Genomic DNA, 27591 nt, shown 5'->3' with positions numbered 1-27591 from the left:
TGTGGGTGTAATGATAGGTGGTGTCAGTGGTTTTATCAGTAATACTGGGCTGCCACCACTAACAACTGGGTGATATGAATTAGCATTAGTTTATATCGAGGAAGAACCCTAAACCCAATCACTGAGGAGCCAGGGTTGGGGAGTAGAAGGAGAGAGACCAGAGGTATGTTTGTGGTCTTGTCACTCGGCCACATACTGACATACACACAAATGTACATGTATTTGACTCACACACTCAAAGGTTCCATCTGCATACAATAGAATTCTCAAATATGGTCATTCCACTTAGGAGTCAGATATGGAAGTGCTGGACCAATCAGCCAATCACGTGTCAGAGTGAACCTATGTAACTCCCTGCTGACAGGCTGATTGCAGTGTAACAATGTGTATGGTAATAACACAGGCCTGTTCTGACTGTTGTAGTCTGTGGACATCTCCATCAAACCTGCTGTGATATGTTTCCACACATACTCACACGCTGCTGTAGGAGGAAGGCAGACGGTAGTGTGTCAGACACACACATGCACGTGCAAACACACACTCCGACAGTGATAGATCCATTGTTCAAAGTTAGGATCTGACAGGCTGAGGTGGGTGGGAGAGAGAGAACACACACAAACCCTACACACTTGTGAAGATCTGAGAGGATTTTATTGGTCTAAGCAATATGGTGAAACTTCCACCAAGCCTATTAGAAGGCAAGTTGAAGCTACTACACATGTCAAATCCTCTCCACAAGTGCGTAGTGCGTAGGGTTTAGGGGTCCATTTGAGATTGGGCTACACACTCTCTATGCAACAATACCCTCAGCCTCTGCACTATGGCTGGTCTCTCTGTCTGCAGCAGGGTGCTACTGCCATCTGGTGTTGACAACAGGAACTGCATGTAGTGCAGCTGGAGAAAGGGTCTGTGAGTCTAGGGACTAGCTGACCTGTGTTCAGTCCCAGTGGGTCATGCTAATACTAACATGCTAACTGTGTCTCCTCTCTGTCTGCCTAGGGGAAGGATCTCTGTCTGCAGGGGAAGGATCCTCTCTATGCCCATATCAACAAAGGGAGGAAATAAAGAGACTGAAAACTGGACTGACCTACCAATGCTGACCAACCAACCCCATGTGTGTGTGCGTTCTCTTTATCAGCCTTCACCTCTGCCTTCTTTTTACCTAGTAATTTCACCTTCCCCTCATCCTTGTCTTTGCCCTTCACCTTCTTCTCCTCCTTGACGATGACTCTGGATGCGATGCCACCCGGCCCCTGAAGGGAGGAGAGGAGGGAAGGTCGAGTACTGTGCGGTAGGGAGTGCGAGTTGGAGGGTGTGTGTGATGTGGAGCTGAGGGAAGGAAGGCAGTTTGTAGGGCTGTGAGGAGGAGGCAGGACTTTAGGTTTCTCAGGGAGAGCAGATTTGGTCCCGGGCTGCTTCAGCAGCAACACTTCCTCATCCTGGAACTTTGCCCTCAAGGACTTGAAGTCCAGAAAGTCTTCTTCCTATCAGACAGAGAAAAGAGGGGACGGGGGAGAGATGGGTTGAAAACAGGTACCTCATACCTGAAAAAGACTAAAGGATATTAATTTAATTTCAAATCAAAGGTTATCATTGAGCCCACTCTACAGATGTAGGATCACACTGTTGCAGGATAACTTTCCTGCAAGAGCAGGAGTGTAGTTGAGGTTGTAGTGTATTTGAGGTTTAAAAAGGTTTCTGAAGTTTGTGATTTCCACTTTGAATTTTGACTTGATTTTTCACTCACGAAAAATGTATCAACACCTACAAAAATGTCATTAATTATAATCCACATAATAAATCACATGTCCTGTTGCTGCAGCAAACTGACTCAAATTAAGATCCTACATCTGTATCTGTCTCTCTTTTCACAGTCTAATTCAACATGAGATAAAACAAACTAAGTTTCCGTATCATTATTTTCAAGGTGGGGTTCACAACCCCCAAAGCATCTTCCAGACATCTTGGCACCAAAACTGCCAATAGAAACCCATAGAAGCCTAATTCCTTTAGGTGAGAGCCTGGGGGTTAGGGGCCGTGTGTGTGTGTGTGTGTGTGTGTGTGTGTGTGTGTGTGTGTGTGTGTGTGTGTGTGTGTGTGTGTGTGTGTGTGTGTGTGTGTGTGTGTGTGTGTGTGTGTGTGTGTGTGTGTGTGTGTGTGTGTGTGTGTGTGTGTCACTCATCTCCAGCAGCAGCCTGGCATCCCCTCTTACAAAGGATGGAACACTCCATCTACCCCATCTACTCGCCTTTCATTCTCTCTCTCTCTTTCTCTCCGTCAAACATTGCTAGATGCTATGCTGCCAAAGGGTGACTGGGCCAAGCGTTTTCTCCTTTCCCAACACACAGACAGCGGTATCAGACATGGACACAATTAGTGTCTGTAGCACGTGGATCCTGGTATGGACTGGTATGCTGAGATCCTTATTTCTGATTGGCCAGTTTATTGGAATCTTGGCATCTGATTGGCTGTTTGGGTGTTTCGCCTTTTTGTGAGTGTCTGCTGGATCACTATGCAGGAACAGACTCTCTGGGAGCTGCTCACACACACACTGTTTTTCCAAATGTCTCTTCTCAGAGGGAATGGGAAGGCTTCAAAGTGAATGGACACTGGGGCATGGATGTTGCCAACCTAACAGGCATCGCCTGGCATGAACGAACATTGCCAAATCGGATAGTGCCGGACTTCGGATGTATGTTGCCAAACTAACTGATTCTGTGAATGAATTGCTCATTCTCTATAATAGCTTTTGTACAATATGGATTAAAACAGACAAACGGAAATGTTTATTTTCTAAGTCAATCAAGCCGCTGGAGTCAGCTCTCCTGGAGTTATACAGTCACAAGACATTCAGAGCTGATTGTCGATTTGCCAAACTAATTTTGTAAATGATAATAACAATGATCATTCTGTCCACAGACTTCTGTGCCATAAAATAGGCAGGCTTCAGTTATGCAACCAGAAGGTATCAAGCAATACCAACATGTCTGTCTGTCTAGGTTTCTGTAGCTCTCTCAACCTCTGTTCTGTCTATGATCCTATAAGTATCTATCCTTAACACAGGAATCATGCCACGCCCTCCTCATCCAAGAATGACATGCAGCTCCTCTAGTGTTCTATACTATACTGCAGCCCTTTATTATCAACATCCATGTTTATCAATATTTGTTCTGTCAAACTCCATGTTTATCAATATCTGTTCTATCAACATCCATGTTTATCAACACCCATGTGTATCAATATCTGTTCTATCAACATCCATGTTTATCCATATCTGTTCTGTCAAACTCCATGTTTATCAACACCCATGTTTATCAATATCTGTTCAATCAAACTCCATGTTTATCAATATCTGTTATATCAACACCCATGTTTATCAATATCTGTTCTATCAACATCCATGTTTATCAATATCTGTTATATCAACACCCATGTTTATCAATATCTGTTCAATCAAACTCCATGTTTATCAATATCTGTTCAATCAAACTCCATGTTTATCAATATCTGTTATATCAAACTCCATGTTTATCAACATCTGTTTTATCAACATCAATGCTTATCAATATCTGTTTTATCAAAATCCATGTTATCAATCTGTTTTATCAACATCCATGTTTATCAAAATCCATGTTTATCAATATATGTTTTATCAAAATCCTTGTTTATCAACATCCATGTTTATAAAAAAATCCATGTTGGTCAACATCCATGTTTATCAATATCTGTTTTTTTAATCAACATCCATGTTTATCAATATTTGTTTTTTAAAATCCACATCCATGTTTATCAATATCTGTTTTTTTAATCAACATCCATGTTTATCAATATTTGTTTTTTAAAATCAACATCCATGTTTATCAATATCTGTTTTAGCAGAATCCATGTTTATCAATATCTGTTTTTAATCAACATCCATGTTTATCAAAATCCATGTTTATCAATATTGTTTTTATCAGAATCCATGTTTATCAAAATCCATGTTTATCAATATCCATGTTTTATCAAATCCATGTGCCAATAACACGTTCCCATTGATGTACCCTGTAACCTCTTAGTCATACTTTCACCACCTCCATGCTTCATATCATCCCTCAGTCTGAGTGATAGGACCCTTACCCATCATCACAACCACACCAGACACTCAGCTGGCTGTCATCGACCCCTAACCTGTCTGTCTGTGCTACTGCTAGTACTACATCAACTCTGATGCCAATGACTCCCTATTTTATGGCCAAAGTCTATGCGTAATTAGACTCATCTGGACTGACAACTTGAATAACTGTTTGGACAATAGAAAAAGACAAAGAAGAAGAAAATGAGGAAGTGGAGTAAAAGGGAAACATGCTGTTTGATTACATAATATTTCTAGACATATTTTATGCTTACCGCAGATAACGTTTTCTTAATGTAAATTGACACATTATTTTTATCTTGATGAATACGATAGCATTCTACTGTGGATTTTTAGAATACTTATTTATTTTCTGTTGATTTACGTCTCCACCATGTATTACTGTTACTATTAAACACATCCCAATGCCAGCTGGGTCTGGGTGATCTGTGTGTGTGTGTGTGTGTGTGCCCCTTCTCTCACCTGCCTGACACACATCTATCAAGAAAGGATGGCTTTAATTATGATTTAGTAGACCAATTGTATGAATAATATCCTACAGTATGACATGTGTTTCTCTAAATAGCCATATCATTATGGAAATATAACATGTATTATTGTATGAATATTATCCTACAGTATGACATGTGTTTCTCTAAATAGCCATATCATTATGGAAATATAACATGTATTATTGTATGAATATTATCCTACAGTATGACATGTGTTTCTCTAAATAGCCATATCATTATGGAAATATAACATGTATTATTGTATGAATATTATCCTACAGTATGACATGTGTTTCTCTAAATAGCCATATCATTATGGAAATATAACATGTATTATTGTATGAATATTATCCTACAGTATGACATGTGTTTCTCTAAATAGCCATATCATTATGGAAATATAACTTGTATTATTGTATGAATATTATCCTACAGTATGACATGTGTTTCTCTAAATAGCCATATCATTATGGAAATATAACATGTATTATTGTATGAATATTATCCTACAGTATGACATGTGTTTCTCTAAATAGCCATATCATTATGGAAATATAACATGTATTATTGTATGAATATTATCCTACAGTATGACATGTGTTTCTCTAAATAGCCATATCATTATGGAAATATAACATGTATTATTGTATGAATATTATCCTACAGTATGACATGTGTTTCTCTAAATAGCCATATCATTATGGAAATATAACATGTATTATTGTATGAATATTATCCTACAGTATGACATGTGTTTCTCTAAATAGCCATATCATTATGGAAATATAACATGTATTATTGTATGAATATTATCCTACAGTATGACATGTGTTTCTCTAAATAGCCATATCATTATGGAAATATAACATGTATTATTGTATGAATATTATCCTACAGTATGACATGTGTTTCTCTAAATAGCCATATCATTATGGAAATATAACATGTATTATTGTATGAATATTATCCTACAGTATGACATGTGTTTCTCTAAATAGCCATATCATTATGGAAATATAACATGTATTATGTTTTTACATGTCCATTTCAATCTTTATGTCTCCATCTCTTAAATGGCTGCGTCTTTGGAATTCACTACCCCTGTTCTCTACTTTGGAATGCTGACAGACTCCCCAAGTGGTGTCCCTTTTCTCTGTGTCTGTTTGTCTACAACAGCTATTCCCAAACTGGGGTAGGTGTACCCCCAGGGGTATGCGCAATGCCATCGGGGGTACACAAAATAAAATGTCATTCACTTTTCTTTTCTTTTTTTACATTTTCTTCACATTTTCAAACAGTACAAGTTCGTTCAGAGCCATTGATGTGTCTGCATGGGGGGGGGATATATACGGCTGTGATTATAATCAAAGAGAATTCTCTTGGAAGATAATGCGGTCTACATTTGATTGTGAGGAATTCTAAATCAGGTGAACAGAAGGATTTGAGTTCCTGTATGTTTCTTTCATCACACCATGTGATGAAAGATGTTTGTTTCTGTCGGCGCGATGCGTGGAGAAACCCGTTGGCTGCACCGCATCGGATAGCGTCTTCCCAGTAAGCCATGTTTCCGTGAATGTCATGTTTTGTCTTAGATTGTCTTGTCATTATGCTTTCCCTTCTGTTCGTTTCCCCCTGCTGGTCTTATTAGGTTCGTTCCCTTTTTCTATCCCTCTCTCTCCCCCTCCCTCTCTCTCCTCTCTCTATCGTTCCGTTCCTGCTCCCAGCTGTTCCTATTCCCCTAATCATCATTTAGTCTTCCCACACCTGTTCCTTATCTTTTCCCCTGATTAGAGTCCCTATTTCTTCCCTTGTTTTCCGTTCCTGTCCGGTCGGATCCTTGTCTATTGTTCACCGTGCTGTGTCTATGTATTGCCCTGTCGTGTCGTGTTTCCCTCAGATGCTGCGTGGTGAGCAAGTGTCTGAGTCTGCTACGTTCAAGTGCCTTCCCGAGGCAACCTGCAGTTCTTGATCAAGTCTCCAGTCTGTTCTCGTCATTACGAGTAGTATTATGCCTTTTGTTTGTAAAGTAACTTTACTGGATTAAAAACTCTGTTTTCGCCAAGTCGCTTTTGGGTCCTCATTCACCTGCATAACAGAAGGATCCGACCAAGGAATGGACCCAGCGACTACAGATGCTCGTAACACTGCCGTCGAGATCCAAGGAGCCATGCTCGGCAGACACGAGCAGGAATTGTCTGCTGCTCGCCATGCCGTGGAGAACCTGGCCGCTCAGGTTTCCGACCTCTCTGGACAGTTCCAGAGTCTTCGTCTCGTGCCACCTGTTACTTCCTGGCCTGCCGAGCCTCCGGAACCTAGGGTTAATAACCCACCTTGCTACTCCGGGCAGCCCACGGAGTGCCGCTCCTTTCTCACCCAGTGTGATATTGTGTTCTCTCTCCAACCCAACATACTCTAGCGAGAGAGCTCGGGTTGCTTACGTCATTTCACTCCTTACTGGCCGGGCTCGAGAGTGGGGCACAGCTATCTGGGAGGCAAGGGCTGATTGTTCTAACAATTACCAGAACTTTAAAGAGGAGATGATTCGGGTTTTTGACCGTTCAGTTTTTGGTAGGGAGGCTTCTAGGGCCCTGGCTTCCCTATGCCAAGGTGATCGATCCATAACGGATTACTCTATAGAGTTTCGCACTCTTGCTGCCTCTAGTGACTGGAACGAGCCGGCGCTGCTTCGTTTTCTGGAGGGACTCACGCAGTGGTCAAAGATGTTCTCTCTCGGGAGGTTCCTTCCAGTGTGGACTCTTTGATTGCTCTCGCCATCCGCATAGAACGACAGGTAGATCTTCGTCACCAAGCTCGTGGAAGAGAGCTTGCGTCAACGGTGTTTCCCTGCTCCGCATCGCAACCATCTCCCTCCTCTGGCTCAGAGACTGAGCCCATGCAGCTGGGAGGTATTCTCTCGACCAAGGAGAGGGAACGGAGGATCACCAACCGCCTGTGCCTCTATTGCGGATTTGATGGACATTTTGTCAATTCATGTCCAGTAAAAGGCCAGAGCTCATCAGTAAGCGGAGGGCTACTGGTGAGCGCTACTACTCAGGTCTCTTCATCTAGATCCTGTACTTATGTCGGTCCATCTACGCTGGACCGGTTCGGTGCTACATGCAGTGCCTTGATTGACTCTGGGGCTGAGGGTTGTTTCATGGACATGGGCTCGGAAACATGACATTCCTTTCAGACAGTTAGACAAGCCTATGTTTGCCTTAGATGGTAGTCATCTTCCCAGTATCAGATTTGAGACACTACCTTTAACTCTCACAGTATCTGGTAACCACAGTGAGACTATTTCTTTTTTGATTTTTCGTTCACCTTTTACACCTGTTGTTTTGGGTCATCCCTGGCTAGTATGTCATAATCCTTCTATTAATTGGTCTAGTAATTCTATCCTATCCTGGAACGTTTCTTGTCATGTGAAGTGTTTAATGTCTGCATCCCTCCCATTTCTTCTGTCCCCACTTCTCAGGAGGAACCTGGCGATTTGACAGGAGTGCCGGAGGAATATCATGATCTGCGCACGGTCTTCAGTCGGTCCCGAGCCAACTCCCTTCCTCCTCACCGGTCGTTGATTGTAGTATTGATCTCCTTCCGGGGACCACTCCTCCTCGGGGTAGACTATACTCTCTGTCGGCTCCCGAACGTAAGGCTCTCGAGGATTATTTATCTGTGTCTCTTGACGCCGGTACCATAGTGCCTTCTTCCTCTCCGGCCGGGGCGGGGTTCTTTTGTTAAGAAGAAGGACGGCTCTGCGCCCCTGCGTGGATTATCGAGTCTGAATGACATAACGGTTAAGAATCGTTATCCGCTTCCCCTTATGTCATCAGCCTTCGAGATTCTGCAGGGAGCCAGGTGCTTTACTAAGTTGGACCTTCGTAACGCTTACCATCTCGTGCGCATCAGAGAGGGGGACGAGTGGAAAACCGTTTAACACTCCGTTAGGGCATTTTGATCAATGCGCCAGCTGTTTTTCAGGCATTTTAATGATGTTCTGAGAGACATGCTGAACATCTTTGTTTTTGTCTATCTTGACGATATCCTGATTTTTCACCGTCACTCGAGATTCATGTTCAGCACGTTCGACGTGTTCTACAGCGCCTTTTAGAGAATTGTCTCTACGTAAAGGCTGAGAAGTGCTCTTTTCATGTCTCCTCCGTTACTTTTCTCGGTTCCGTTATTTCCGCTGAAGGCATTCAGATGGATTCCGCTAAGGTCCAAGCTGTCAGTGATTGGCCCGTTCCAAGGTCACGTGTCGAGTTGCAGCGCTTTTTAGGTTTCGCTAATTTCTATCGGCGTTTCATTCGTAATTTCGGTCAAGTTGCTGCCCCTCTCACAGCTCTTACTTCTGTCAAGACGTGTTTTAAGTGGTCCGGTTCCGCCCAGGGAGCTTTTGATCTTCTAAAAGAACGTTTTACGTCCGCTCCTATCCTCGTTACTCCTGACGTCACTAGACAATTCATTGTCGAGGTTGACAGAGGTAGGCGTGGGAGCCATTCTAATCCAGCGCTTCCAGTCTGACGATAAGGTTCATCCTTGCTCTTATTTTTCTATCGCCTGTCGCCATCTGAGCGCAACTATGATGTGGGTAACCGTGAACTGCTCGCCATCCGCTTAGCCCTAGGCGAATGGCGACAGTGGTTGGAGGGGCGACCGTTCCTTTTGTCGTTTGGACAGACCATAAGAACCTTGAGTACATCCGTTCTGCCAAACGACTTAATGCCCGTCAAGCTCGTTGGGCGTTGTTTTTCGCTCGTTTCGAGTTTGTGATTTCTTACCGTCCGGGTAGCAAAAACACCAAGCCTGATGCCTTATCCCGTCTGTTTAGTTCTTCTGTGGCTTCTACTGATCCCGAGGGATTCTTCCTTATGGGCGTGTTGTCGGGTTGACAGTCTGGGAATTGAAAGACAGGTTAAGCAAGCACTCACGCACACTGCGTCGCCGCGCTTGTCCTAGTAACCTCCTTTTCGTTCCTGTTTCCACTCGTCTGGCTGTTCTTCAGTGGGCTCACTCTGCCAAGTTAGCTGGTCATCCCGGTGTTCGAGGCACTCTTGCGTCTATTCGCCAGCACTTTTGGTGGCCGACTCAGGAGCGTGACACGCGCCGTTCGTGGCTGCTTGTTCGGACTGCGCGCAGACTAAGTCGGGTAACTCTCCTCCTGCCGGTCGTCTCAGACCGCTCCCCATTCCTTCTCGACCATGGTCTCACATCGCCCTAGACTTCATTACCGGTCTGCCTTTGTCTGCGGGGAAGACAGTGATTCTTACGGTTGTCGATAGGTTCTCTAAGGCGGCACATTTCATTCCCCTCGCTAAACTTCCTTCCGCTAAGGAGACGGCACAAATCATTATCGAGAATGTGTTCAGAATTCATGGTCTCCCGTTAGACGCCGTTTCAGACAGAGGCCCGCAATTCACGTCACAGTTTTGGAGGGAGTTCTGTCGTTTGATTGGTGCGTCCGTCAGTCTCTCTTCCGGGTTTCATCCCCAGTCTAACGGTCAAGCAGAGAGGGCCAATCAGACGATTGGTCGCATACTACGCAGCCTTTCTTTCAGAAACCCTGCGTCTTGGGCAGAACAGCTCCCCTGGGCAGAATACGCTCACAACTCGCTTCCTTCGTCTGCTACCGGGTTATCTCCGTTTCAGAGTAGTCTGGGTTACCAGCCTCCTCTGTTCTCATCCCAGCTTGCCGAGTCAGCGTTCCCTCCGCTCAAGCGTTTGTCCAACGTTGTGAGCGCACCTGGAGGAGGGTGAGGTCTGCACTTTGCCGTTACAGGGCACAGACTGTGAGAGCCGCCAATAAACGCAGGATTAAGAGTCCAAGGTATTGTTGCGGCCAGAGAGTGTGGCTTTCCACTCGCAACCTTCCTCTTACGACAGCTTCTCGTAAGTTGACTCCGCGGTTCATTGGTCCGTTCCGTGTCTCCCAGGTCGTCAATCCTGACGCTGTGCGACTGCTTCTTCCGCGACATCTTCGTCGCGTCCATCCTGTCTTCCATGTCTCCTGTGTCAAGCCCTTTCTTCGCACCCCCGTTCGTCTTCCCTCCCCCCTCCCGTCCTTGTCGAAGCGCACCTATTTACAAGGTACGTAAGATCATGGACATGCGTTCTCGGGGACGGGGTCACCAATACTTAGTGGATTGGGAGGGTTACGGTCCTGAGGAGAGGAGTTGGGTTCCGTCTCGGGACGTGCTGGACCGTTCACTTATTGATGATTTCCTCCGTTGCCGCCAGGATTCCTCCTCGAGTGCGCCAGGAGGCGCTCGGTGAGTGGGGGGTACTGTCATGTTTTGTCTTAGATTGTCTTGTCATTATGCTTTCCCTTCTGTTCGTTTCCCCCTGCTGGTCTTATTAGGTTCGTTCCCTTTTTCTATCCCTCTCTCTCCCCTCCCTCTCTCTCCTCTCTCTATCGTTCCGTTCCTGCTCCCAGCTGTTCCTATTCCCCTAATCATCATTTAGTCTTCCCACACCTGTTCCTTATCTTTTCCCCTGATTAGAGTCCCTATTTCTTCCCTTGTTTTCCGTTCCTGTCCTGTCGGATCCTTGTCTATTGTTCACCGTGCTGTGTCTATGTATTGCCCTGTCGTGTCGTGTTTCCCTCAGATGCTGCGTGGTGAGCAGGTGTCTGAGTCTGCTACGTTCAAGTGCCTTCCCGAGGCAACCTGCGGTTCTTGATCAAGTCTCCAGTCTGTTCTCGTCATTACGAGTAGTATTATGCCTTTTGTTTGTAAAGTAACTTTACTGGATTAAAAACTCTGTTTTCGCCAAGTCGCTTTTGGGTCCTCATTCACCTGCATAACAGTGAAGCAGAGAACGTTGCAGTCTCTGATGTCCCTCTGGGACATCAACATCCATGTTTATCAACATCTGTTTTATCAACTTCAATGCTTATCAATATCTGTTTTTTCAAAATCCATGTTTATCAATATCTGTTCTATCAACATCAATGTTTATCAATATCTGTTCTATCAACATCCATGTTTATCAATATCTGTTCTATCAAACTCCAGGTTTATCAATATCTGTTCTATCAACATCAATGTTTATCAATATCTGTTCTATCAACATCCATGTTTATCAATATCTGTTCTATCAAACTCCATGTTTATCAATATATGTTTTATCAAAATCCATGTTTATCAAAATCCATGTTTGTCAACACCCATGTTTATCAATATCTGTTTTTATCAACATGCATGTTTATCAATATCTGTTTTCATCAACATCCATGTTTATCAATATTTGTTTTATCAAAATCCATGTTTATCAATATTTGTTTTAGCAGAATCCATGTTTATCAATATCCATGTTTATCAACATCCATGTTTATCAATATCCATGTTTATCAACATCCATGTTTATCAATATCCATGTGCCAATAACACGTTCCCACTGATGTACCCTGTAACCTCTTAGTCATACTATCACCACCTCCATGCTTCATATCATCCCTCAGTCTGAGTGATAGGACCCTTACCCATCATCACAATCACACCAGACACTGGCTGTCATCATTTCACATTTCCACAAACTTCAAAGTCTTTCCTTTCAAATGGTATCAAGAATATGCATATCCCTGCTTCAGGACCTGAGCTACAGGCAGTTAGATTTGGGTATGTCATTTTATGCAAAAATGGAGAGAAAAAATGACAAATCTAACTGCCTGTAGCTCAGGTCCTGAAGCAGAGATATGCATATTCTTGATACCATTTGAAAGGAAAGACTTTGAAGTTTGTGGAAATGTGAAATTAATGTAAGAGAATATAACACATTAGATCTGGTGAAAGATCATTCAAAGAAAAAAAACGTTTTTTTTTGTACCATCATCTTTGAAATGCAACAGAAAGGCCATAATGTATATTTCCAGCCCAGGAGCGATTTAGATTTTGGCCACTAGATGGCAGCAGTGTATGTTCAAAGTTTAAGACTGATGCAATGAACCATTACATTTATGTTCAAAATTTTGTATCAAGACTGCCCAAATGTGCCTAATTGGTTTATTAAAAACTTTTCAAGTTCATAACTTTGCACTCTCCTCAAACAATAGCATGGTATTCTTTCACGGTAATAACTGCACTGTCCAATTTACAGTAGATAACTAAAATGTAAGCATTCTGCCTATATCAGATATGTCTATGTCCTGGGAAATTGTATTGTTACTTACAACCTCATGATAATCGCATTAGCCTACGTTAGCTCAACCGTCCAGTGATCGCCCACTGATCCTGTAGAGGTTTTAATACATGTATCATATAGTGTGTGTGTGGCAGGATTGTATGATGGCAAAAAAACAAACATCTGAGAGTGCGCTGACCCTGGTGCTAGAGGGGGTAAGCATCTGGAGGTTGAATGTTTGAAGGGGTAAGGGACTAGACAAAGTTTGGGAACCACTGGTCTAGAATATACTTAATATAGCTTTAGGCAACATGGTTCTAGGCCCAAATATTCTGTATCACTGCCATATTAATAGGCACACACAATAGGATGTAGACTATCACATCTGTAATTAGGCAACATGGTTCTGTTTGCCCAACATGTGTCATATGAGCAAAGTGTATAGCCTACCTTGGTAAACGGAGGGGGGAACAAGTTTAATGAGCATTTAATTGGGGTTTGTCAACAATCGCGCTTCTATGGCACCAGCTGCGAGTAATGACACGCACGCACACCTGTCAGACGGCATTCCTTTTTGATGAAAGCTGTCAGAAAGTTAATCATGCACGATGCGTTGAAATGCCTTGCGCTCTCGACAGACACCACGATACCCGCTGGCTGACTGACCCGTTTAGCTGGACGGACCGTTTCTGCGATGTGAGCGAGAATAATTATATGAGAGCGAGAGAGATAACTCCACCTGACTCTCTTCCGAGACCGTCCACCCCTGAAGCTAAGGAAGACATCCCGAGAGAGTGTAAAGGTATGTAGACTAGCCCAATCCTCTATTAGTTGATGACAACAGTAACATTACAGGTAGCCTCCTGGGCTGTTGCCACTGGAAAAAGTTATTCCGAGTTATTGCGTTGATTGTTTTGTGTAACTGCTTGGTGTAATGACGCTACATGAAATAGCCAGAATGAGAGGCAGAATCTGACACCTGGAGAAATACAGGAGCGGCGGAACAAGGCTACCCATAGCTGTCTCTCTGCCTGGTGGAATTACGCACGATGGATCAGGTAATACTTTTATCTGGTGTTATTACACTTTCAGTACTGGTCGCTTCTCATTGTCTCTCTCCCTTGCACGCACACAGCGCCGTCCCGGTATAGCGGAGACCGGGGTTGATTGTCTCACGGGTTGGTTGTCATAGTGCATAGTACTCCCACTCTACAGGGTGCTGTGTGATAATTTAAAAATGCAAATGTGTGAATTCTTTGAAAAAACTCATCCACCTGGACAATTCATGTCAGCATGACAAAACGTTGAGGTGAGGGACATTTGTGTTTCAAAGTTTTTTTTAAATGATGTGGGGGTGGTATGTATATGTGGTGTGGAGAGCGATTGGCCATTGGGAAGAATGTTGATGCCTGGCCGACTATAAACGATGTAGAACTGTAGCATTTCGAATGTAGCTATTCTACAAACATCTGAGACGTCTGGCAAATTGTCAAACAATGTCTTAAACTGCTTCTTCCCGATGCATCATGTATACATCCGTTGGGCCGAGGTATATGTGCTATCTGGGTTTGTTGCCTTTCTCTCACAAACATATATTTTCTGTCACACACTCTCAATCTACAGATGCGTGTGCAAACACGCATACACACACATTTACTCGAAACGTCATATGTTGTTCTCAAGGCATAAAATGCATAATTTTGTTGGGAATACCATTCCATCAAAGAAAGGCGATTTCTAAGACTCTTAATAAACTGGGTGGTTCGAACCCTGAATGCCGATTGGCTGACAGCCATGGTATAGCAGAGCGTATACCATGGGTAGGACAAAACATTTATTTTTACTGCTCTAATTATGTTGGTAACCAGTTTATAAACATGTTGGGTCATGCCTAAGAACAACCCTAAGCCGTTGTATATTGGAGATATACCACACCCCCTCTGGCCTTATTGCATAAGTATACTATATTGCTTAATGTCCTGTTACAAAAGGAATAAACTAGTAGCAAACAGTGACAACCAAACCCATACTGTGTGACAACCAACCCGTGATTTGGTTGGTTGTCACAAGTGGACAAGGTGTGTTCGATGGCTTGTAACTCCATGTTGAAATAAGACAGGAGGATAAAATGGGTCCCTATTTTAACCCAAGACCTTGGACTTCCTATTAATATTGAAAAGAGTCTTCTAAGATGGACTGCTGATGAGAAATACACACGTGTACAAAGCGTGATAACCAACCCCATTCACCCATAATGAAGGTCGTTACCATGAATACAGTTTTAGTCAGATGGGGAGTTGGCATGATGCCCATTCTGCTTGCCTCAAAATCTATTAGGTGGTTCTTCTCTCTCGTTTATTGCTGTGTGTGGCTTTATTGTTTAAATGTAACATTATTTAATGCAGGTAATGGCAACACTTTTTGTAATAACTTTTATTTAAAATATCTGTGTGTGTGTGGATGGAATAGTCATGATGTGGTATAGCAGCCCAACTGGTGACTGGTCTGTCAACACACACACACAAACACACACAAAAGCCCAGGGCCCCTGACCTATAGTTCTATTGCCCCCAGGCTCTCACCTAAAGGAATTAGGCTTCTATGGGTTTCTATTGGCAGTTTTGGTGCCAGGATGTCTGGAAGATGCTTTGGTGGTTGTGAACCCCACGGAAACTTAGTTTGTTTTATCTCATGTTGAATTAGACTGTGAAAAGAGAGACAGATACAGATGTAAGATCTTCATTTGAGTCAGTTTGCTACAGCAGGAAAATAATCCTGCAGCAACAGGAAATGTGAATTATTATGTTGATTATAATGAATTCCATTTTTGTGGTGATTGATACAAAATCAAGTATAAATAAATTAAAAGTGGAAATGACACACTTCAGAAGCCTTTTTAAACCTCAAATACACAACAATTTTGAAATGTCCTCCCCTCCTTTCCCTGTCTGATAGGAAGAAGACTTTCTTGACTTCAAGTCCTTGAGGGCAAAGTTCCAGGATGAGGAAATGTTGCTGCTGAAGCAGCCCGGGACCAAATCTGCTCTCCCTGAGAAACCTAAAGTCCTGCCTCCTCCTCACAGCGCTACAAACTGCCTTCCTTCCCTCAGCTCCACATCACACACACCCTCCAACTCGCACTCCCTACCGCGCAGTACTCGACCTTCCCCCCTCTCCTCCCTTCAGGGGCCGGGTGGCATCGCATCCAGAGTCATCGTCAAGGAGGAGAAGGTGAAGAGCAAAGACAAGGATGAGGGGAAGGTGAAATTACTAGGTAAAAAGAAGGCAGAGGTGAAGGCTGATAAAGAGAAGTCGGATGAAAGGATGAATGGAGGGAAAGATGTTGTAGAAGTAGCGGTGAGGTCAGATCTGCTGGACCAGAAACAGAAGAAAGAAGCAGACCTGGCCATGAAGAACACGAAGGTGTCCCTGCTGTCCCCTGGGGGGTCTAAGGGGGGTAGTGTTGAGCTGGTAGACATGTCACCACCGCCTATAAACACAACAAAGAAGAAGGGTTTTCTGGGCATCGGGAAGTCAGTGAAAATAGGGAAGAAGAGGAAAGAGGGGAGAGTTGAGCTTCTTCCTTTCCCCATACTGGACATAGCCAGCCCAGACCTGGCTGACCCTGAACCTGTCATGCTTCTAACCACCTTCGGAACCCCGGCCCCCCCTGGTGATATACCTATACGTACCGTCATGATCCCACCTTCCCCAGCAGTACACATTGTTCACTTACCCCCTGCCTCGATACCTGCCTCAGTACTAGATTCCCCCTTACCCCTGGAGCTGACTCATAACCCAGTATTTACCCTGTTACCCCCCACCCTGAAACCTGCACCAGCAGCTGAAACCATTACAGTCGTTACACCACCTAACCCCATCCCAGTGATCCCTGACCCTCCTATCATTGATCACATCCCTGAAACCCTCAGTCCTAAAACCCCAGCTGAAACCATCCCAGCCCCCACCCTGCCAGTATCAGCCCGCCCTACCCCTTCCCCTGTTACTGCCCCATTCAGCCCAATACCAGCTCCCCCAGTCACCCATATACTTCCTGCTGTTCCCTCCCCACCTACACTCTCTACCTACACCCCACCTCCACCTGTTATCGCCACTCCATCCCCACCCCCTGACCCTACCCCCTCTCCTCCTCCTCCCCGTACACCTCCAGCTGCTGAACTTGACCCTGAGTCTGTAGTAGTGGATATTGCTGTTATAGTTGAGAACTCTGCCTCTCCACTTCCCTATCACACCCCCCCTCCCCCGGCTGGTGATCCCTCAGTCGCACCCCCATCCCTCCAGCCGGAGAGGCCCGTGGGGGTCCAGGAACGGCCACTCTCGGCCCTGTTGGCTCTAGGACGAGCAGAAGAGATGAGTCCACCAAAAAAAAGAGGATCAGAGATAATCTTCAATGCCCTGGAGAAAGCTAAGAGGACGCTCACCAGGTACACAATATACCTTCAATACATACACATTAACACTATCCACCAGTCACTTTGGTTGAAAGAGTCCGATAAATGACCATATTGTTAACATCAACATAATAATAACTCCATTTCCCCCCCCAGCCCTCTTATGATCCCCATTCCCTCCAGACCTGTCATGCCCACCATAGAGGACCTAACCCCACCTCCCCACAGCCCTAGCCCCACCCCGGTGAAATCGCTACCTGAGCTCCCACCAATCGACTACGATGACCAGGCAGGGGTGGCGGCCCCTACACCCCTGATACCGGCCCTAGTCAAAGGTATTGACATTAGTAAGTGTCTCTCTCTGTACATCTCTCTCCCTGAGACCCCTGTTCTCTCTCTTCCTCTCCCTCTCTTTCCATCTTCTGTTCACCCTGCTTTTGTACTCTGAACATGAAGTACACAGGAGTGCAGCTCATCCCTTACACCCCAGGTAAGACAATGGGTGTTGTTGCAAAGCTGCAGACACTAAAAAGCAGCAAGTAAAATACCTCTCTACCTCTCAGAGCCAGAAACAACTCTGTCCTGAGAAAATGAGAGAGAGAGGAGAGGGAGAGAGAGGGGGAGTAGGGTGGAGGAGAGGAGGGTGGCGTAGAGGAGGAGAACGGGAGTGGGGGAATGTAGGCAGAGTAGAGGAGGAGGAGAGTAGGGCGGAGTAGAGGAAGAGAACGTGAGAGGGGGAATGTAGGGCGTAGTAGAGGAGGAGAATGTGAGAGGGGGAATGTAGGGCGGAGTAGAGGAGGAGAACGTGAGAGGGGGAATGTAGGGGCGGAGTAGAGGAGGAGATCGTGAGAGGGGGAATGTAGGGCGGAGTAGAGGAGGAGAACGTGAGAGGGGGAATGTAGGGCGGAGTAGAGGAGGAGAACGTGAGAGGGGGAATGTAGGGCGGAGTAGAGGAGGAGAACGTGAGAGGGGGAATGTAGGGTGGAGTAGAGGAGGAGAACGTGAGAGGGGGAATGTAGGGTGGGGTAGAGGAGGAGAGGAGGGAATGTAGGGCGGGGTAGAGGAGGAGAACGGAGAACGGGGGGAATGTAGGGCTGAGTAGAGGAGGAGAACGTGAGAGGGGGAATGTAGGGCGGAGTAGAGGAGGAGAACGTGAGAGGGGGAATGTAGGGCGGAGTAGAGAACGTGAGAGGGGGAATGTAGGGCGGAGTAGAATGTGAGAGGGGAATGTAGGGCGGAGTAGAGGAGGAGAACGTGAGAGGGGGAATGTAGGGAGGAGTAGAGGAGGAGAACGTGAGAGGGGGAATGTAGGGCGGAGTAGAATGTGAGAGGGGGAATGTAGGGGCGGAGTAGAGGAGGGGGAATGTAGGGCGGAGTAGAGGAGGAGAACGTGAGAGGGGGAATGTATGGCGGAGTAGAGGAGGAGAACGTGAGAGGGGGAATGTAGGGCGGAGTAGAGGAGGAGAACGTGAGAGGGGGAATGTAGGGTGGGGTAGAGGAGGAGAGGGGGAATGTAGGGCGGGGTAGAGGAGGAGAACGTGAGAGGGGGAATGTAGGGCGGGTAGAGGAGGAGAACGTGAGAGGGGGAATGTAGGGCGGGTAGAGGAGGAGAACGTGAGAGGGGGAATGTAGGGCGGGGTAGAGGAGGAGAACGTGAGAGGGGGAATGTAGGGGCGGGGTAGAGGAGGAGAACGTGAGAGGGGGAATGTAGGGCGGGTAGAGGAGGAGAACGTGAGAGGGGGAATGTAGGGCGGGGTAGAGGAGGAGAACGTGAGAGGGGGAATGTAGGGCGGGGTAGAGGAGGAGAACGTGAGAGGGGGAATGTAGGGCGGGGTAGAGGTGGAGAATGTGAGAGGGGGAATGTAGGGCGGGGAGGAGGAGGGGGAATGTAGGGCGGGGTAGAGGAGGAGAACGTGAGAGGGGAATGTAGGGCGGAGTAGAGGAGGAGAACGTGAGAGGGGGAATGTAGGGTGGGGTAGAGGAGGAGAGGGGGAATGTAGGGCGGGGTAGAGGAGGAGAACGTGAGAGGGGGAATGTAGGGCGGGGTAGAGGAGGAGAACGTGAGAGGGGGAATGTAGGGCGGGGTAGAGGAGGAGAACGTGAGAGGGGGAATGTAGGGCGGGTAGAGGAGGAGAACGTGAGGGGGGAATGTAGGGCGGGGTAGAGGGGGAATAGTAGAGGAGGAGAACGTGAGAGGGGGAATGTAGGGCGGGGTAGAGGAGGAGAACGTGAGAGGGGGAATGTAGGGCGGGGTAGAGGAGGAGAACGTGAGAGGGGGAATGTAGGGCGGGGGAGAGGGGGAATGTAGGGCGGGGTAGAGGAGGAGAACGTGAGAGGGGGAATGTAGGGCGGGGTAGAGGAGGAGAACGTGAGAGGGGGAATGTAGGGGGGGGGAGTAGAGGGGGAATGTAGGGCGGGGTAGAGGAGGAGAACGTGAGTGGGGGAATATAGGGCGGAGAAGAGGAGGAGAACGTGAGAGGGGGAATGTAGGCCGGAGAAGAGGAGGAGAACGTGAGAGGGGGAATGTAGGGCGGGGTAGAGGAGGAGAACGTGAGAGGGGGAATGTAGGGCGGGGTAGAGGAGGGGAACGTGAGAGGGGGAATGTAGGGCGGGTAGAGGAGGGGAACGTGAGAGGGGGAATGTAGGGCGGGGTAGAGGAGGAGAACGTGAGAGGGGGAATGTAGGGCGGGTAGAGGAGGGGAACGTGAGAGGGGGAATGTAGGGCGGAGTAGAGGAAGAGAACGGAGAGGGGGAATGTAGGGCGGAGGAGAGAACGTGAGAGGGGGGAATGTAGGGCGGAGTAGAATGTGAGAGGGGGGGGAATGTAGGGCGGGGTAGAGGAGGAGAACGTGAGAGGGGGAATGTAGGGCGGAGTAGAGGAGGAGAACGTGAGAGGGGGAATGTAGGGCGGGTAGAATGTGAGAGGGGAATGTAGGGCGGAGTAGAGGAGGGGGGAATGTAGGGCGGAGTAGAGGAGGAGAACGTGAGAGGGGGAATGTAGGGCGGAGTAGAGGAGGAGAACGTGAGAGGGGGAATGTAGGGCGGAGTAGAGGAGGAGAACGTGAGAGGGGGAATGTAGGGTGGGGTAGAGGAGGAGGAGAGGGGGAATGTAGGGCGGGGTAGAGGAGGAGAACGTGAGAGGGGGAATGTAGGGCGGAGTAGAGGAGGAGAACGTGAGAGGGGGAATGTAGGGCGGAGTAGAGGAGGAGAACGTGAGAGGGGGAATGTAGGGCGGAGTAGAGGAAGAGAGGGGGAATGTGAGAGGGGAATGTAGGGGGGAATGTAGGAGTAGAGGAACGAACGTGAGGGGGAATGTAGGACGGAGTAGAGGATGGAGAGGGGGGGGAATGTAGGGGCGGAGTAGAGGAGGAGAACGTGAGAGGGGGAATGTAGGGCGGGTAGAGGAGGAATGAACGTGGAGAGGGGGAATGTGAGGGGGGAATGTAGGGGGACTAGAGGAGGAGAACGTGAGAGGGGGAATGTAGGGCGGAGAAGAGGAGGAGAACGTGAGTGGGGGAATGTAGGGCGGAGAAGAGGAGGAGAACAGGAGAGGGGGAATGTAGGGCGGAGTAGAGGAGGAGAACAGTGAGTGGGGGAATGTAGGGTGGGGACTAGAGGAGGAGAGAGAGGGGAATGTAGGGCGGGGTAGAAGAGGAGAACGTGAGAGGGGGAATGTAGGGCGGAGAAGAGGAGGAGAACAGGAGAGGGGAATGTAGGGCGGGGTAGAAGAGGAGAACAGGAGTGGGGGAATGTAGGGCGGAGAAGAGGAGGAGAACAGGAGTGGGGGAATGTAGGGCGGAGAAGAGGAGGAGAACAGGAGTGGGGGAATGTAGGGCGGAGAAGAGGAGGAGAACAGGAGTGGGGGAATGTAGGGGCGGAGAAGAGGAGGAGAACAGGAGTGGGGGAATGTAGGGCGGAGTAGAGTAGGAGAACAGGAGTGGGGGAATGTAGGGCGGACTAGAGGAGGAGAACGTGAGAGGGGGAATGTAGGGCGGAGAAGAGGAGGAGAACAGGAGTGGGGGAATGTAGGGCGGAGAAGAGGAGGAGAACAGGAGTGGGGGAATGTAGGGCGGTGAAGAGGAGGAGAACAGGAGTGGGGGAATGTAGGGCGGACTAGAGGAGGAGAACGTGAGAGGGGGAATGTAGGGCGGAGAAGAGGAGGAGAACAGGAGTGGGGGAATGTAGGGGCGGAGAAGAGGAGGAGAACAGGAGTGGGGGAATGTAGGGCGGAGAAGAGGAGGAGAACAGGAGTGGGGGAATGTAGGGCGGAGAAGAGGAGGAGAACAGGAGTGGGGGAATGTAGGGCGGATAAGAGGAGGAGAACAGGAGTGGGGGAATGTAGGGCGGAGAAGAGGAGGAGAACAGGAGTGGGGGAATGTAGGGCGGAGTAGAGGAGGAGATCAGGAGTGGGGGAATGTAGGGCGGACTAGAGGAGGAGAACGTGAGAGGATGAATGTAGTGCGGAGTAGAGGAGGAGAACAGGAGTGGGCGGAGTAGAGGAGGAGAACAGGAGTGGGGGAATGTAGGTCGTGTCGTGGAGAATCATTTAAAAATATAACACTTACAATAACTTGTGAATTCAATATAGGCTTTTAATACAAACGTATCAGAAGCCTAGATGGTCCGCGGAACACACCCTTACCCAGAGCACTGGCTCTGTCTTTATACACACACAGTATATGAGTCCATTCCATATGTTAATGAAGTTACTTCCCTCAAGTCATCGGTCACCATTCTTTCAGTCCAGGCTTCTTCCATGTTCATGCCTAATAACGCCTGTATCCGCTCTTGATTAGATTACAATGGTGGCAGGACCCTCTCATTTCCTAAAATTAATGTATATCTATCTTACCCTAAGCACTTATGTCCTTTACCCTCTCTATCTAATCTTTATAATGATGTCCTGCTCCTTCCATAATAGATCATGTATTTAAGGGTCACCTCCTCCTCTTTGCCCTAAGCCCTGATGCACAGTAAAGCACGTATGGCTTCGGCCATTACACTTATGTCTGTTTAATCTTTGGTTTCCTGTCCGCTTTCTGTTTGTGGTCTGTATACCTATCTTGGCTCAATAGTGTCATATCTGTCTCTATATGTAACAAAAACTACAACAGTCGGAGTAGAGGAGGAAGAGAGGAGAAGAGTAGGGAGGAGTAGAGAAGGTATTTAAACTATCACTGTCACTGTGGTGTAGAGGAACAACGTGTCTGCCATGATTGGGTGCTGCTGTCATTGTCTTCAACTTTAACAACGCCTTTTAGAGAGGCCATAGGTGTTAACTGAAGTCTTTTCGCTTCACAGCGTTACACTATAACCTACACTGTAGGTTTCACTGCTTTAGCTTTCTTAGTATTGAACCTCTCTCACTCTCTTTCTCTCCCCCTCCCTCCCTCTCTCTCTTTAGGGCAGGCGTCTCCTATGTTGGAGGGGATAGCAGAGAAGGGTGCAAGGGACCTCCTACCAGACCTGTTTGTGGTGCCCCCTCCTCCCCCGAGAAAGCACCTCCCAGAGGCCTCCACCCGAGGATCCCCGCCAGAGAAACCCCCCCAACTCCCCTCCGTGGACCTGACTGCCTATGGTCCATTCTACCAACTTCTCCTCATACTGGACATGTTCTGTTTCTAAAGAGCTCCACAGCATTGTGTTCACAAACCACAGAAACAAAACACATTACACATAAACAAGCATATCTCACATTCCCAGACACACACGCTAAAATGGAAAGGATAGTGTATTGTTATCAGTGTGTGGTTGTTCTTGTTGAGTAACTATCTGTGTCTCTTCACAGCTGTGGAGATTCCTGTTCCTTCAGCTGATTCTGCTCTCGACATTCCTGAGTTTGAGGATGTAGGATCAGATGTTCTGGAATTGGAAGCCCCGGAGTTCCAGCCTGCAGACTTAGACACCTCTAATTCCACTAAGTGGAGGTACGGAGAATACGGTGACCATGAGTTGGCCCCACTAAATGCAGACAATCTAACAATCAGCTATCTCTTACTCTCTAGTCTCTAGTCCTCAAGAACATATACAGCTCTTGTTCTCCACTAGAATAGTGCTCTGTCATGTTTTGTCACTGACTGACCATTCTCCCACCCCCAACTCTCCAGAGCCCAGGCAGAAGACAGGGCCAATGAGAGCTGTGGCAATGCCTATGAGGACATGCCCTCAGCCAAGCAGAAGGTCAAGGGTCAACCCACCAAGAAAAAGAAAGGAACAGCGAAGAGTAAGACACAGGCACCTTACAGTAAGTTCTACTATCGAGTACAATATATACATATGAGATGAGTAATGTAGAGTATGTAAACATGATATAATGTGGCATTGTTTAAAGTGACTAGTGATACATTTATTACATCCAATTTTTAATTATTAAAGTGGCTAGAGATTTGGGTCAGTATGTTGGCAGCATGCCACTCAACAGTCTGATGGCCTTTAGATAGAAGCTGTTTTTCAGTCTCTTGGTCCCAGCTTTGATGCACCTGTACTGACATCGCCTTCTGGATGATAGCGGGGTGATCAAGCAATGGCTCGGGTGGATGATGTCCTTGATTATCTTTTTGGCCTTCTTGACATCGGGTGGTGTAGGTGTCCTGGAGGGCAGGTAGTTTACCCCCGGTGATGCGTTGTGCAGACCTCACTACCCTCTGGAGAGCCTTACGGTTGTGGATGGAGCAATGCCGTACCAGGCGGTGATACAGCCCGACAGGATGCTCTCGATTGTGCATCTGTAAAAGTTTGTGAGTGTTTTTGGTGACAAGCCATATTTCGTCAGCCTCCTGAGGTTGAAGAGGTGCTGTTGCGCCTTCTTCACCACGCTGTCTGTGTGGATGGACCATTTCAGTTTGTCCGTGATGTGTACGCTGAAGAACTTAAAACTTTCCACCTTCTCCACTACTGTGCCGTCGATTTGGATAGTGAGGTGCTCACTCTGCTGTTTCCTGAAGTCCACGATCATCTAGTTTGTTTTGTTGACGTTGAGTGAGAGGTTATTTTCCTTACACCACAGTTCGAGGGCCCTCACCTCCTCCCTGTAGGCCGTCTCGTCATTGTTGGTAATCAAGCTTATCACTGTGGTGTCGTCTACGAACTTGATGATTGAGTTGGAGGCGTGCATGGCCACTCAGTCATGGATGAACAGGGAGTACAGGGGAGGGCTGAGAACGCACCCTTGTGGGGCCCCAGTGTTGAGGATCAGCGGAGTGGAGATGTTGTTTCCTACCCTCACCACCTGGGGGCGGCCCATCAGAAAGTCCAGGACCCAGTTGCACAGGGTGGTGTCGAGACCCATTAGGGCGGTAAGCAAATTGGAGTGTGTCTAGGGTGTCAGGTAGGGTGGAGGTGATATGATCCTTGACTTGACTCTCAAAGCACTTCATGATGGCGGAAGTGAGTGCTACGGGGCGAAAGTCGTTTAGCTCCGTTACCTTAGCTTTCTTGGGAACAGGAACAATGGTGGCCCTCTTGAAGCATGTGGGAACAGCAGACTGGGATAGGGATTGATTGAATATGTCCGTAAACACACCAGCCAGCTGGTCTGCGCATGCTCTGAGGACATGGCTAGGGATGCAGTCTGGGCCGGCAGCCTTGCGAGGGTTAACACGTATAAACATTTTACTCACGTTGGCTGCGGTGAAGGAGAGCCCACAGGTTTTGGTAGCGGGCTGTGTCAGTGGCACTGTATTGTCCTCAAAGCGAGCAAAGAAGTTGTTTAGTTTGTCTGGGAGAAAGACTGATGTCCACGGCGGAGCTGGTTTTCTTTTTGTAATCCGTGATTGTCTTTAGACTCTGCCACATACCGTTGAATTGCGACTCTACTTTGTCTCTATACTGACGCTTAGCTTGTTTGATTGCCTTTCGGAGGGAATAGCTACACTGTTTGAATTCGGTCATGTTTCTGGTCACCTTGCCATGATTAAAAGCAGTGGTTCGCGCTTTCAGTTTTGCACAATTGCTGCCATCAATCCACGGTTTCTGGTTGGGGAAGGTTTTAATAATCACAGTGGACACAACATCACCGATGGACTTGCTAATAAACTCGCCCACCGAATCAGCGTATACATCAATGTTGTTGTCTGAGGCTATCCGGAACATATCCCAGTCCATGTGATCGACGCAATCTTGAAGCGTGGAATCAGATTGGTCGGATCAGTGTTGAACAGACCTGAGAACGGGTGTTTTTAGTTTCTGTCTATAGGTTGGGAGCAATAAAATGGCATTGTGGTCAGATTTGCCGAAAGGAGGGTGAGGGAGGGCTTTGTATGTGTCGCGGAAGTTAGAGTAACAATGATCCAGAATGCTGCCAGCCCGGGTCGCACATTCGATATGCTGATAAAATGTAGGGAGCCTTGTTTTCAGATTTGCCTTGTTAAAATCCGCAACTACAATAAATGCACCCTCAGGATATGTGGTTTCCAGTTTACATAAGAGTCCAATGAAGTTCTTTCAGGGCCGTTGAGGTGTCTGCTTGGGGGGGATATATACATGGCTGTGATTATAATCGAAGAGAATTCTCTTGGTAGATAATGCAGTCGGTATTTGATTGTAAGGAATTCTAAGTCAGGTGAACAAAAGGACTTGAGTTCCTGTATGTTGTTATGATCACACCACTACTCGTTAATCATAAGGCATACACCCCCGCCCTTCTTCTTACCAGAGAGATGTTTGTTTCTGTCGGCACGATGCGTGAAGAAACTGGGTGGCTGTAATCGACTCTGATAACGTATCCCGAGTGAGCCATGTTTCCATGAAACAGAGAATGTTACAATCTCTGATGTCTCTCTGGAAGGCAACCCTTGCTCGAATTTCGTCTACCTTGTTGTCAAGAGACTGCGCAATGGAGAGTAGTATACTCAGGGACAGTGAGCGATGTGCCCGTCTACGGTGCCTGACCAGAAAACCGCTCCGTCTGCCCCTTGTGCGGCATCGTTGTTTTGGGTCGCCTACTGGGATCTCATCCATTGTCCTGGGTTGTGGTCCAAATAGAGGATCTGCTTTGGGAAAGTCATATTCCTGATCGTAATGTTGGTAAGTTGATGAGGTAACCATGTAAGAAATAATACATACAAAAATGAAATACTGCATAGTGTCCTAAGAACGCGAAGCGACCATCTCTGTCAGTGCCATGTTGCATCAGAAAGAACATTAGATGCTGTTCACCATATGACACTTTCCAGCTGTGGGTATGAGAGATGAGGTCAGATGTGTGTGTGTGTGTGTGTGTACTGTGTGTAATGTAATGTAGTCCAGGCAGTGAGGCTAATGTGTTTTTATGTCTGAGCGGAGACATCTTACTCCTTTAATCTTTTCTCCTATCACCCTTAAGACTGACATTGCTTTCTCACTCATGATTGGATCTTATCTAGCCATAACCGCAGCCAATAAAACAAATGAACAGAAATGATGGGCTCAGATGTCATCATGTTTTCTTAACTATTTCTCTTCCTTTCATCTTTCACAGACCCATATGCTGAGACTCAGCTTCTGGTAAGGAATATTCTGGGTGTTTTGATTAGTTGATAGCTCAGTATTTGACCCAGGACTGTAATTACACACAGTAAGCCTGATCTATCGTTCAGGTACTTCTCTGCATCTATCCTGTGTAAATCTAATGACCCAGTAAAGATCTGGACAGACATGTCCTTCATCTTCCAATTGTTTACAGACAGAAGAAACACCCACGACTGACTTGTTCTTGAAGAAGACTGCCTCGGAAACCCCAGATGAGAAACAAATGAAGAAGGAAAAACAACGTTTTGAGAAGGAGAGGAAAGAGCAGAAAGAAAGAGAGAGGAAAGAGCAGAAAGAGAAGAGAGAAAATGAGATGAAGAAATTTAAGCTAAGTAACCCTAAGAGGAGAGGAGGGTGAAATAGTATTCTCGGCAGTAGAAACAAGTGTGATTTCAATCCTCAGGATGTCAGATTATCTGAACAACATGTTAACATGGTAAAATCACAGAGATTTAAGAAATTTAAGGTTAAGTTTTGAACTCCCAATAAGAATGATTTTGGATCTCAGATCTGAACACTAGCGATGGGACTTATCAAAGAAATATCAAAGTGTTGCTAGTATACACACTACATACACTACACTAATACGCTCTGTTATACACAGATTAATACACAAGGTAATATCAACAGTAGCAGCCCCACTAGCAGTTTATGGATTAACAGACTTACATTACATTAATCTCAGTAAATGTATGGGCTGCTGATTATCCTGTGTGTGTGTGTGTAACAACATGTTAACATGGCTAAGTAACTTCTAAAGGACAGAATGACCTGGCTTTATTTTGGACCACTAACTGCCCGATTGGCCAGGGACAGCACTAATACAGGGTTAACTCCCTAATCCCTGACCTTGAGCAGATGTGCATAAAATCTGTCAAATGAATGGCTCAAAATCTGGAGTAAATATAGACTATAAATGAATGAT

General features: G+C 46.6%; 1 protein-coding gene and 1 pseudogene across 4 annotated transcripts; both read left to right on the top strand.

The window, feature by feature from the left end:
• The window catches only part of LOC123996858, a 151321-nt pseudogene extending 147536 nt beyond the window's left edge, over window positions 1–3785 (top strand).
• Window positions 3786–13346: 9561 nt separating this feature from the next.
• LOC123996874 (nascent polypeptide-associated complex subunit alpha, muscle-specific form-like) lies at window positions 13347–27100 on the top strand. 4 transcript variants are annotated; one of them, XM_046300672.1, is made up of 9 exons: window positions 13347–13549; window positions 13701–13805; window positions 15703–17192; window positions 17316–17506; window positions 22564–22737; window positions 22948–23086; window positions 23267–23403; window positions 26617–26642; window positions 26821–27100. In XM_046300672.1, the coding sequence occupies exons 2-9, from the start codon at window positions 13797–13799 to the stop codon at window positions 27022–27024; spliced, it is 2370 nt and encodes a 789-aa protein (XP_046156628.1). In that variant the 5' UTR covers window positions 13347–13549; window positions 13701–13796; the 3' UTR covers window positions 27025–27100. The 4 variants fall into 4 exon arrangements, with proteins under 4 accessions (XP_046156628.1, XP_046156630.1, XP_046156629.1 ...); XM_046300674.1 differs by lacking the exon at window positions 13701–13805; XM_046300673.1 differs by having other exon boundaries at window positions 13347–13805; window positions 17316–17494.
• The last annotated feature ends 491 nt before the right edge of the window (window positions 27101–27591 follow it).

The sequence above is a fragment of the Oncorhynchus gorbuscha genome, linkage group LG15, assembly GCF_021184085.1.
Source record: "Oncorhynchus gorbuscha isolate QuinsamMale2020 ecotype Even-year linkage group LG15, OgorEven_v1.0, whole genome shotgun sequence".
NCBI lineage: Eukaryota > Metazoa > Chordata > Actinopteri > Salmoniformes > Salmonidae > Oncorhynchus > Oncorhynchus gorbuscha.
This window is presented reverse-complemented; position numbering and strand designations above follow the sequence as displayed.

Coding starts and splice junctions, on each gene's coding strand:
- LOC123996874 (XM_046300672.1), top strand. Junction 17,193..17,315: donor GCTAAGAGGACGCTCACCAG/GTACACAATATA, acceptor TTCCCCCCCCAG/CCCTCTTATGATCCCCATTC. Junction 22,738..22,947: donor CGTGGACCTGACTGCCTATG/GTCCATTCTACC, acceptor GTCTCTTCACAG/CTGTGGAGATTCCTGTTCCT.